The 12779-nt window shown below is 42.9% G+C and overlaps 1 protein-coding gene across 8 annotated transcripts in view; it reads right to left on the reverse strand.

The window, feature by feature from the left end:
• Kat7 (lysine acetyltransferase 7) overlaps positions 1-12410 on the reverse strand; it is a 37963-nt gene extending 25553 nt beyond the window's left edge. For 2 of the 8 annotated variants that reach the window (XM_048365189.1, XM_048365188.1), the window contains exons 1-4: positions 12218-12409; positions 8986-9133; positions 5293-5469; positions 3592-3831 (exon numbers count right to left, since the gene is read on the reverse strand). In XM_048365189.1, coding sequence (XP_048221146.1) covers positions 3592-3831; positions 5293-5469; positions 8986-9133; positions 12218-12232 — 580 coding nt within the window. In that variant the 5' untranslated portion in view covers positions 12233-12409. Of the gene's footprint in view, positions 1-3591; positions 3832-5292; positions 5470-8985; positions 9134-12217 lie in introns of all 8 variants that reach the window. The other 6 variants (XM_048365192.1, XM_048365190.1, XM_048365194.1 and 3 more) reach the window with 4 other exon arrangements.
• Between the last annotated feature and the right edge of the window lie 369 nt (positions 12411-12779).

The following is a 12779-nucleotide window of genomic DNA, read 5'->3' on the forward strand; positions in this document are numbered from 1 at the left end:
CTGAGTTCAAGCTCCACAACTGGCAAAAAAAAAAAAGAACAACAAAAACAAAACCTTTTTAGTCTCAATATTGGGGCTTGAATTCAGGACCTTGCACTCTTGCTTGGCTTTTTCTGTCAAGGCTAGCTCTCTGCCACTTGAACCACAACTCTAACTTCTGGCTTTTTGCTGGTTAGTTGAAGATAAGAGTCTCATGGATTTTTCTGCCTGAACTGGCTTTGAACCACAGCCTTACATCTGAGCCTCCTGAGCAGCATGAGCTTTTCCCTGCTGGTGAAAAAAAGGAACTTAATTTTTGTAAAGGAAACACTGAGATTAAAAATAAAATTATACAGGGCTGGGGATATGGCCTAGTGGCAAGAGTGCTTGCCCCGTATACATGAGGCCCTGGGTTCAATTCCCCATCACCACATATATAGAAAATGGCCAGAAGTGGCGCTGTGACTCAAGTGGCAGAGTGCTAGTAGCCTTGAGCAAAAAGAAGCCAGGGACAGTGCTCAGGCCCTGAGTCCAAGCCCCAGGACTGGCCAAAAAAAAAAAAAAAAAAAAAAAAAAATTATACAATGTAATTTATGGAGCAAGCTTTAAAAGATAAAAAGTATCCTTTATGACATTCAGGGAGACAGTTTTCTAAAAGTGTATTGTTAAGAATGCAATTCTTCTTGAACAAATAATGTTGAGCAAGACAAGCCTAGAACACAGAAAACAAAGGGGCATGACCTCCTTGATATATGACTGTTAAGGTGGGGGGAGGGGGAGACAGTAGAGACCAGGTCTGCAAAACCAAAAACTTCTTGTCAAATGGTATTTCCCACAGGTTTGGGTCAGTGACCCTACACTATGTAACTAAAACCAAACAACTACTCAACATATAAAGGTCAAAAATTGACCTCTCAGTGTATCACAATAGCTCAAAAGCTATGTATGTACATTCATATAAGACAAGGATAAGCAAACCCTATTGTCGACATTACATTTAAAGCCCTAGGCGAATTTCTTTTGGTGTAGGCCACGTGGCTACTGTATATGTTTTTGGTACACTGTGTATTGTATATATGTCTACCTGACCCAGGGAAGGGAAAGAAAAACAGGGTGTAAGATAGCACAAGAAATGTACACACTGCCCTACTATGTAACTGTATCCCTTTTGCACCACACCTTGTCAAAAAAATTTGTTTAATTAATAAATAAATTACAAAAAAAAAAAGAATGCAATTCTTGCCAGGGCTGGTGGCTTATGCCAGTAATCCTAGCTACTCAGCGGGCTGAGATGTGAGGATTAGTTCAAAGCTGGCCCAGGCAACAAAGTCTCTAAGACTCTTATTTCCTATTAACCACCAGAAAACCAGAAGTGATGCTGTGGCTCAAGTGGTGGAGCATTAGCCTTGAGCTGAAGAGCTCAAGGACAGAGCCCAGGCCCAGAATTCAAGCCCCACAACTGAGACAGACAGACACACACACAATCCTAGCTAAATACTTAGTTACTACTGTATAGCAATGTTTCCATCAATAACAGACCACTTTCACATATTAGTTGCTATAACATGGTAGCAGGGTACACTGCTCAGGTGTATATGGTGATGCTGGTATGAACAAATCTACCGCATCCACTCATAGAAAAGTATAGCATATATAATTATGTCTAATATGCTTGATGCTTGATACTTGATAATGGTAATCACTACATTACACACACATATTTACTACATTGTATCTTTCATTGTCTTTTTTTTTTTTTTTTTGCCAGTCCTGGGCCTTGAACTCAGGGCCTGAGCACTGTCCCTGGCTTTCTTTTTGCTCAAGGCTAGTTGAGCCACAGCGCCACTTCAGGCCGTTTTCTGTATATGTGGTGCTGGGGAATCAAACCCAGTGCCTCATGTATACGAGGCAAGCTCTCTTGCTACTAGGCCATATCCCCAGCCCCCTTTCATTGTCATTTTTTAGTGCATTCTTTTAATTTATTAAAAAGAACTTCAAAGCTGGGAGCTAGTGGCTCATGCCTGTAATTCTAGCTACTCAGGAGGCTGAGATCTGAGAATTATGATTCAAAGCCAACCCAGCCAGTAGAGTGTGTGAGACTCTTATCTCCAATTAACCACCAGAAAACTGGAAGTGGCGTTGTGGCTCAAAGTGCTAGAGTGTTAGCCTTGAACTGAAGAGCTCAGGGACAGTGCCCAGGCCCTGGGTTCAAGCCTCACAACCAACAACAACAAAAACCTACTGAAGTCACAGAAGGCCAGAGCCTCTTGTGTACTCTATCAGTTTTATAGCTGCTTGAAAGAAATCAGCATTTCTCATTTCCTTTGCAGCTGTGTCTATGCAGTCACTGTTCTGTACTTGCTGACTCTATCAGTCCTTTATTTTATTTATTTATTTTTGCCAGTCCTGGGGCTTGGACTCAATGCCTGAGCACTGTCCCTGGCTTCCTTTTGCTCAAGGCTAGCACTCTACCTCTTGAGCCACAGCTCCACTTCCGGCCTTTTTTGTTTACGTGGTGCTGAGGAATCGAACACAGGGCTTCATGCATGCAAGGCGAGCACTCTACCACTAAGCCATATTCCCAGGCCCCAGTCCTTTTATTTTATTATTATTTTTTGGCCAGTCCTTGGCCTTGGACTCAGGGCCTGATCACTGTCCCTGCCTTCTTTTTGCTCAAGGCTAGCACTCTGCCACTTGAGCCACAGCGCCACTTCTGGCTGTTTTCAATATATGTGGTGCTGGGGAATCGAACCCAGGGCTTCATGTATACAGGGCAAGCACTCTTGCCACTAGGCCATATTCCCAGCCAGTCCTTTATTTTTTAATTTAATTTCTTTATGTTTGTGCTGATACTGAGGCTTGAACACAGGGACCAGCATTGCTATCCTTCATCTTTTTCACTCAAAGCCAGTACTCTACCAATCAAGCCATAGCTCTGGTTTTTTGGTGGTTAATTGGAGCTAAGAGTCACATAGACTTTCCTGCCTGGGCTGGCTTAAACTGCAATCCTGAGAACTCAGCCTCCTGAGGAGAGCTAGGACAATAGGTTTGAGTCACTGGCATGGCTTCTACCAGTCCTCATAAGCATCAACTATGATGAAATATCATGAAGTATTTAGAGGTAACTGGTCTTCTTGTTTTTGCTGAGAAAAAGCATTTTTCTCTTGGAACAGCTTTCAATTTCCTTCTATCCCATCATTATGCACAATAGGCTAAGAAGTAGAATTGTTTTTATTCATGTGGGCAACTCATTGTTACTGAGTATATAACCACTGGAGAATCTTAGAAGCTAGATCACAACAGAACATAAAATATTTCTGGGGGCTGGGGATATAGCCTAGTGGCAAGAGTGCCTGCCTCGGATACACGAGGCCCTAGGTTCGATTCCCCAGCACCACATATACAGAAAACGGCCAGAAGCGGCGCTGTGGCTCAAGTGGCAGAGTGCTAGCCTTGAGCGGGAAGAAGCCAGGGACAGTGCTCAGGCCCTGAGTCCAAGGCCCACGACTGGCCAAAAAAAAAAAAAAAAAAAAAAAAAAAACTTCTGGATAGTCCCAATCCTGAGGAAAGAGAGAACCATAGAATGGAGTCATGAAGGTGGGTCACACTCACCTAGAGAGTTACAGCCTGGTGTAGGACACTTCATATTGAAATTGTAGCTTTCATGGAAGCGACGGCGCTTGGGGCGATGAGAGAGGTCGCTGCCTGAGTCCTTCAGGGACATGTCCTTGGCAATGCTCTCATCGTGAGACACATTGGGGCTGGAGATGTCTATATCAGACTCAGAAGAAGGTGCATTTCCAGTTGGAGTTCGAGGTGGTGATTCATCATGATCAGCTGTATTTTTAGTTTCTAAATCAACAACAATCGGTAGAACTTGTGAATAGGTTCATTTAAAGGTTTATTGTCAGAAGGGTTTATGGGCTTCCTGGTTCTCTTTCTGTTATCTATTTATCTATCATAAAACACTGACACCATTTCTTAAGTACAATTTAAATCCTGATTAAAATTAAACTTGGAGTTTACTTAATACATTTCTCCGAGTTTCTCTAAAGCATCTGATCATAAGTAATCAAAACTGTATGGAAAGAAGTCCTTCCCTAGGATTGGCAAAAAAAAACCCAACAAAACAAAACCCTACCACTTAAGTTTTCTTTCCAGGGGGCATATAGCATGGGCGATAAATAAAAATGATGGTCAATTTGGATAGTACTGCACACTGTAGGGTAAAAGAGTATGAATGAACTTAAGACTCCCAAGTTAGCTTAGTGGAAGTCTTAACAATTCAACTTTGAAATCTAAGACAAGGACTGAAGGCCAAATGCCTACAAGAGCTAGACAAGGTCAAACATACTTGACTTTTAAGTAAATAGGTATTTCCTATTACAGGTTCAAATAGTTCACTGTCCATCTAAAGTGGACAACTATTATTCAGCCCCAGTTAATTCTTAGTATGGGTAAAAAGCAGCCTAACGTTCCCAACTATTTCAATTTTAAAATTAATGATTATTCAAAGTTTTATGTGGTATCTCTGCATTTTCAAATGCTGCAAATTAAAAACTAAAACACTGTGCAAGTAAACTGACCAGCCATGTTAATTGGCTAGAAAGCACCTTTCAAACCACTATTCTAATGACTCTTGTTCTAAGGTCTTTGAGTTCATGAATCCTACCCACATTTTCCATTCTTGAAGACTACACCTAGTCAGTAAGTCAGAGATAAGTGGAGTAATAAACATGGCTATAAGAAAACTTGAGGGTTAGGGAATGTGGCTTAGTGGTAGAGTACATGAAGCCCTAGGTTCAATTCCTCAGTTGAAAAAGCTGGAAATGACGCTGTGGCTCAAGTGGTAGAGCAAAAGAAGCTCAGGGACAGTGCCCTGGCCCTGAGTTCAAGCCCCATGACTGGAAAAAGAAAAGAAAAAGTCAAACCTCCTTCATCTATGGACGACAATGCCCTACTCTTGTTCCCTTTACAAGTTCAATCTAATACATAGCAGTTGCTATGTATTTCCACCAATATACTGGTAACTAAACTGTCCTCTGCAAGGAATATAAAGGAAAACAGCAGATAGGTTGGGTATGGTGGCACATGCCTCTAATCCCAGCACTCAGAGACTGATACAGGAGGATCTCAAGTTCTAGGCCAGTCTCAGCTACATAGTGAGACTGCCTCAAAAAAAAAAAAAAAAAAAGAATCAGGCAGCATTTGTCTACATGAATTATGTCAGTATTAGGCATCTATATGTAGAACCCAAGCCCTCTTTAAAAGCAAAGTGACTGGTACACGCACAAATTGATAACACCCACTTACCTCTATCTGAAAAGTCAACCACTTGTTCGGTTTCAGAGCCAGATGAACGAGTCTGCCGAAGGGGGTACTTTTTTGGAGTAACTGGGGTAGGCTGCTGCTGACTACGAGTAACTCTTCTGGTAGAATAGGCAGGTTCCTCAGGACCAAAAGACTGCAAATTTCGAACAGGGCTGGAATCTGATCCAATTTTAAAAGATTGCAAAATAAAAGAAATCCATTTTATTTCCCATCCATATAATTAGAATGTAGCTCCTCCTCCTTTGTGCTTCATAAAATTAAAAAGATCCTTAAATGTGTTTTATTAAATTACAACTAAGTAAAAGAGCTTAATTCAGGTATAGATATAGTATGTATAATATTACTAGTTTAGGTTCCATAATCGACACTGAATGTGGGGTGGCTTCTTAGGCACACCAGTATCACCAAGCCTGTTTCTTGATAAAGGAAAGGAATAAAGGAAATAAAGGAAAATAAAGGTATAAAGGAAATAATAAAAAATAAATAATAAAGGAATAAAGGAAAACAAAGGTGCACATTCCTCACAGGTTCTGGTGAGAAGTATGAGAAAATACATGTAGAACATGTAACATGATCCCTGGTACACAGAGAACTTTATATATTAGCTTCCCTGTTTTTCTTCCCTTACTCAAACTGATCATGAAATTACTATTACTAACAGCATAGCAATATATGTGTCCTTTTATGAGGGGATTATTTTTAATTTGTGACTATGCTTGTACTCTTAAGTAAAATCTATAACATTCTGTCTGTCTGTCCTTGTCTTCCTTCTTCCCCTCTCCCCTCTCATATTCCTTCTTTTACCTCTTTGTTCCTTCCTTCCCCTCCTCCCCCCAGTACTGGGGTGGAACCCAGGGCTTCCAACAAATAGGCAAGCTCTTTCTCTACCATGTGATCCAGGTCTCCAGCCCACTTCTTAAGTTCTTTGGTATAGAGATACTTTATGCACTCAGTCTTTTTTTTTTTTTTTTTTTTTTTTGGCCAGTCCTGGGCCTTGGACTCAGGGCCTGAGCATTGTCCCTGGCTCCTTCCCGCTCAAGGCTAGCACTCTGCCACTTGAGCCACAGCGCCGCTTCTGGCCGTTTTCTGTATATGTGGTGCTGGGGAATCGAACCTAGGGCCTCGTGTATCCGAGGCAGGCACTCTTGCCACTAGGCTATATCCCCAGCCCCACTCAGTCTTTTTCATACCTCCATATGATGATACTTAAAAAGGGAAAAATGAGAGAAATTCAGAGCTGCAATTAAACGATTTTCTTTTTTGAGACAGGGTCTTGGTATGTATCTCAGGCTATTTGGAGTCTGCTAGGTCATCTGGATGGGTTTAAACTTACATTCTTCATGGTTTTACTTCCTTAGTGCTAGAATTATGGGCATGTGCCAGCATGCCCAGTTGAAGTATGCTCTACCACTTTGAGCCACAGCATCACTTCCAGTTTTCTGGTGGTTAATTGAAGATGAAAGAGTCTCAGAGACTTTCCTGCCCCAGGTGGCTTTGAACTGCGATCCACAGATCTGTTTCCTGAGTAGCTAGGATTACAGGCATGAGCCACAGCTGCCCAGCAGTATATTTTGTGGAGTACATGTTTTGTTTGTTTTTGCCAGTCCTGGGGACTGAACTCAGGGCCTGAGAACAGTTCCTGGCTTCCTTTTGCTCAAGGCTAGGATTCTACTTCCTTTTTTTTTTTTTTTGGCCAGTCCTGGGCCTTGGACTCAGGGGGCCTGAGCACTGCCCCTGGCTTCCTTTTTGCTCAAGTGCACTCTGCCACTTGAGCCACAGCGCCACTTCTGGCCGTTTTCTGTACATGTGGTGCTGGGGAATCGAACCCAGGGCCTCATGTATACGAGGCAAGCTCTCTTGCCACTAGGCCATATCCCCAGCCCGGATTCTACTTCTTGAGCCACAGCGCCACTTCCAGCCTTTTCTGTTTATGTGGTACTGAGGAATCGAACCCAGGGCTTCATGCATGCTAGGCAAGCACTCTACCACTAAGTCACATTCCCAGCCCAGTCGAAGTATATTTTAAGCAACAAAAAAAGTTCCTTCATTGAGTGGTAGAGCACTAGCATTGAGCAAAAGGAGCTCAGGGACAACACTCAGGCCCAGAGCTCAAGCCCCAGAACTGGCAAAACAAATAAATAAAATTCCTTCAATAATGTATAAATCATAGAGATTCTACAAGGAAGAAAACTGGAATTCTCAAGCTTTCTAGAGAGAAAAGTTAGCAGATAGCCAGGCTGTAAGTTTGTATATTTCTACCAGACAGTGTATACTTCATTCTAAATGACTGCTTTACAGAATCAGTGGACTCACTAGATTTGTACAACTCTGTGATCTCAAAGTAAAGCAAATGGAAAGAGAACCATAGTTCATACATGTCCAAGCTGCTTTAAAATTTCACAATTTTCAAGCGTCCAGGGATGACCAATTCTTTGCTTTCCTTCTGTATGGAGTAACATTTTCCCATCTTTCAACTTGTCAATTCTTACTAGATTTTTAATTGATCATTCTGAAAGACTCACCCTAAGTTGACTGTTCCACATCTGAGCTTCCATAGTAGTCTAAGCCAATCTCTTTCACCCTTTTTAAAGAGCTTTGCCATCAACAACTTGCTAAATTGTGAGCTCTTTAAGGGCATGAGCTATGACTTTCCTGTCAGAGTATTTAGGCTAGCACATAACAATGCTTGAATTATAGCAGCCATTTATCATCAGTCTCATTGTATGTGTGGGAGAGAGGGGAGCCCTTGGGTTGAGAAATAAAAAGTTATACTTTGGTTGTAATCTTAAATTAATGAGATGAGGAAGTTAAAAGAAAATACTCCTATTTTCTTGCTTGAAAACCTTTTTCTCGGGGGCTGGGGATATGGCCTAGTGGCAAGAGTGCCTGCCTCATATACATGAGGCGCTGGGTTCGATTCCCCAGCACCACATATACAGAAAATGGCCAGAAGTGGCGCTGTGGCTCAAGTGGCAGAGTGCTAGCCTTGAGCAAAAAAAGAAGCCAGGGACAGTGCTCAGGCCCTTCCAAGGCCCAGGACTGGCCAAAAAAAAAAAAAAAAAAAAAGAAAAGAAAACCTTTTTCTCTCTTGTTATAAGCAAATCAATACAATCCAAGTGCTCAGAGCATATTATAATTGCCCCTTTAATCTACTACTGAAGCTTTATAAGTATTTACTGAATTTCCTTTCCTCCTCTGGGAAAGGAGGAGCCATGAGTAACTTCCAAATCAAAGCCCAGATGGCTAAATGTATGAGGAGAACCCTTAAACTCCTTTCCAATCCTGGGATTCTGTTCTCATCAAAACAAAATTTTAGGCACTTATACACTGATATTTGAGTCCAATTTCTTATATCTAACTTGTTATATCTAGTGTATATCTAATAACATTCTAGAACTAGTTATAGAGACTATTTTAAGCTGTTTAACCATTGTAGCAGAGTAATGCAATAATTTTCCATTTTTGAGAATAACACCAGTCATCAAAGGGGGGGGGGGTCTACAAATTGACTGTAACAAGCATTTTTAAATATCTGACACTTCTGTATTTGCCCTTTAATTTACTAAATTATGACATCTACACCAAGCTCAGAGACCAATTTGTATGTTAGCTAACACAATATGAGAGCCAATTAATCTGCAGTGAGGAGTAGTCAAGAAAAACAAATATTTTTACCTTGAGAACTCTGGCTTAACCTAGCTGAGGAGCGGGTGACACGGGCAGATCTGCGAGATGTGCCATCACTCTCTGAACTGTCTGTGTGCTCGAGATCTGTAGAAAAATCGGAATCTTCGGTTCCATCTGAACTACTGCCTGCATTCCTCTGTAACACCATAGATTCAGACATTAGCACAGGAACATTCACTGAGTTTGTATTAGCACTGGAATTAAATAAACAATGATTCTGGAAACATCAAGTTCAAGCTTAACAAAAGACCCCACAAGCATTTTTTTCTCCCTGTCCAGAGCCAACTCCAACTCCCCTTGTTTAGGACAACTAAATGAAACAACCTACAAATAAGACACCTTTGCTTAACAAAGGAAGAAGGATAACGCTTCTTAGTATATTATCACTAATTCTGAACTCCATTTGGAGATCAGTAGCAAAATTGTAAATAAAAGCACTCCCCCCCCCCAAATAACAACAATAAAAGAACAAAGTCCCCAGGTTGAGGTATCACTTTTTTGTTGTTAAGAAAAGCATCCTTTAAAACACCTTGGGCTGGGAATGTGGCTTAGTGGTAGAGTGCTTGCTTAGCATGTATGAAGCCATGTGTTTAATTCCTCAGTACCACATAAATAGAAAAAGCCAGAAGTGGCACTGTGGCTCAAGTGGTAGAGCTCTAGCCTTGAGAACAGAGAGGCTAAGCGGCAGAGCTCAGGCCCAGCCCCCCCCCCCCAATCTTTAAAATAAAAATATATATTTATAATAATTCTTTTCTGGGGTGGTACAGGAGTTTGGACTCAGTGTTTTCTTTGTGTTTGATCAGGCAGGTGTTCTACTGTTTTAAGCTAACCCTCAATCCCCCAAATTCTTTTCTTATGTCATCTACCCTTGAAGTTTCTCTACATGAATGCCAAAAATAATTTTTTAAAGCAACCAATACTGGGCTGGGAATATGGCCTAGTGGCAAGAGTGCTTGCCTCATATACATGAAGCCCTAGGTTCGATTCCCCAGCACCACATATATAGAAAATGGCCAGAAGTGGCGCTGTGACTCAAATGGCAGAGTGCTAGCCTTGAGCAAAAAGAAGCCAGGGACAGTGCTCAGGCCCTGAGTCCAAGGCCCAGGACTGGCAAAAAAAAAAAAAAAAAAAAGAAAGAAAGAAAAGTATTTGCCAAAAACACTACATCTAGACATCCATGCAGTGACACCAAAGGAAGACACTCTAAGACACTCTAAGGGGAGAAACACAGATGTAAAATGCCTCTGATCATATAAAATAATATTCATATGAAATGAACTCCAGCTGGGTGTTAGTGGCTCATGCCTATAATCCTAGCTACTCAGAAGGATGAGATCTGAGGATTGCAGTTGGAACCAGCCCTGGCAGGAAAATCCATGAGACTCTTATCTCCAATTAACCACCAGAAAACAGGAAGAGGCACTGTGGCTCAAAACAGTAGAGTGTTAGCCTTGAGCAAAATGAAGTCAGGGACAGTGCTCAGGCCATGAGGCCCAGGACTGGCAAAAACAAACCAACTGAGACCATTTTAGAAGACATTAAAAACATAAATACTTGAAAAGTCTCTGTGAAGAGAAGAATTCTCACAGAAAAGCACAATATATCCCCGTTTTCCAAATATTACCGTCAATATACCGAGATACAAGTAAAAAGTTACAGAAAATAACTAGATAAAAGATTTTTCTTTTTTTATAATTTATTAATTAAACAAAAATTTTCTGACAAGGTGTTGTGCAAAAGGGGTACAGTTACATAGTAGGGCAGTATGTACATTTCTTGTGCTATCTTACACCCTGTTTTTCTTTCCCTTCCCTAGGTCAGGTAGACATATACAAAACACAATATACCAAGAACATAGCCACGTGAAGAAAATTCGCCTCTTTTTTAAAATTTATTTTTATTTATTTTGCCAGTCCTGGGGCTTGAACTCAGGGCCTGAGCACTGTCCCTGGCTTCTTTTTGCTCAAGGCTAGCACTCTGCCACTTGAGCCACAGCACCACTTCTGGCCATTTTCTGTGTATGTGGTGCTAGGGAATTGAACCCAGGGAGGCAAGCACTCTTGCCACTAGGCCATATTCCCAGCCCAAAAGAGATTCTTAAAGGTCGTCTGGTTCAACTCCCCAGCTAGGTGAATACATGGCCTCTGAACTGGTTTGACCCTGCAACTCACCTCCTTTCTGGCTTCCGCCAATCTAACTTCCAATCTAACTCCAGAATACACCTAATTACTCCTTTACTTTCCCTACTATAACACTGTACCTACGCTTCCAAGCAGAGGATTCATTACAACCTTGCAAGGTTAGTTATATGTCTGTTTTCCTCATTACACTGTGATATTCTAAAGCCAGGATTATGCCCGATTAATTTCTGAATCCCCCAGCAACCAGCGCTTAGGAAAGCGGTCAATACATTTGTTGACTTTTGCATCACATTTGTTCTGTAAGATTGCTCTGCCGCGCGGCAGCGGCCAGGATTAAAGCATTCCAGTCCGTCTCTACGTGTAAAACGGAGACCAAGATTTTCCACAGTAGCCTCGTGAGACTTTCCTAGTTTGTGTGTGTGTGTGTGTTTTACGACACACACTAAGGAAATAATGGAAGACGAAGGCTTTAACTGCGTCAGATGAGCATGAGATCCCTCGAGAGGAGGAGCTGGCTTCCCACCACCAGAACCTCGGCTTTGTCGTGTCCCTCATCAGGAAAGAAACGCTGCCTCCCAAACCCGCCTCCGCACCTATCAGCATCCCGAAGGGCGGAGACCAGGACCACCCAATCAAGGCTCCGCTAAACCTCGCCGCCCCCACGGGACAGACTGAGAAGAATCACCAATCAGAAAAAGAGGGACCGTTCCTCACAGCCAGTCAGAGAGAGCTCGGGCCGGGTCCAGACACCGCCCCCGCACGCTGGGAGGTGACCGTTGGGCCCAAATAGGCGGCGTCATTAACCAATCAATATGCTTAAAGACATTACGGCGACCAATTAACTGTAAGAACGCCTCCGATCCAGGCAAGCAGAGGGCGGGAATAGTTGCAAGCGTAGGCCGAGGCCAGAGTCGGGCCCACATTTTTCTGACGGGTACCGAGAGAAGAGAGGGTGGCTAAGCGAGGTTCAGGGGAGCGGAAAGTTAGATCCCGACAACTTCGATGTGTGGCCCAGTGCGTCACGTTACTCGGCCGACTACCCTGGGAAACCCGCTATCCCTTCTTTTACCATTCCTTACCTTCCTTCTCGGCATTGCCGGCGGCTGCGACCCGACGCTTCCAATTCGGGCAGCGGCGGCAGCAGCAGAAGGAACGGTGGCTCCGGCGGGCTCCGTGGCGGCCTCTGTAACAGTTCCAATCTTGCGGACGATCCCAAGTGCCTCCTGCCTCTCAGCGTCTAGAGCCTTCTGCGCAGGCGCCGCGGGCTGAAGCGCTTTTTCCCTCACTTCCGGCTGGGGTCGCGTCACTTGACGTTAAGGGCCAAAGAGGATGCTGGGAGGCTAATTTTTTTGAGTGAGGCCAGTGGGCGCCATTTTGGAGTCGGGCAGAAATTGACACCTATACTGGAACCTTCGACCAGCCATTTTTAGTTGAGTGGTAGCCTTTGGTGAGCGTGGGTAGCCATTTTTGTTTGGGGCTGAACCCTAGTGAAGTTAACGGGTTCCATCTTTACCTCGGGCAGAGTGTCTCTTCCTGGTCGTTTTAATTTCTGGAGTGGAGGTAGGAAACTCCCAGAATCCATCCGGGTGTAAAATTTAACCCTTTCGTGGACGAGTTGGCTAAAGGATGTTTCTGTTTGTC

This window comes from Perognathus longimembris, chromosome 17 (assembly GCF_023159225.1).
Source record: "Perognathus longimembris pacificus isolate PPM17 chromosome 17, ASM2315922v1, whole genome shotgun sequence".
Classification (NCBI taxonomy): domain Eukaryota; kingdom Metazoa; phylum Chordata; class Mammalia; order Rodentia; family Heteromyidae; genus Perognathus; species Perognathus longimembris.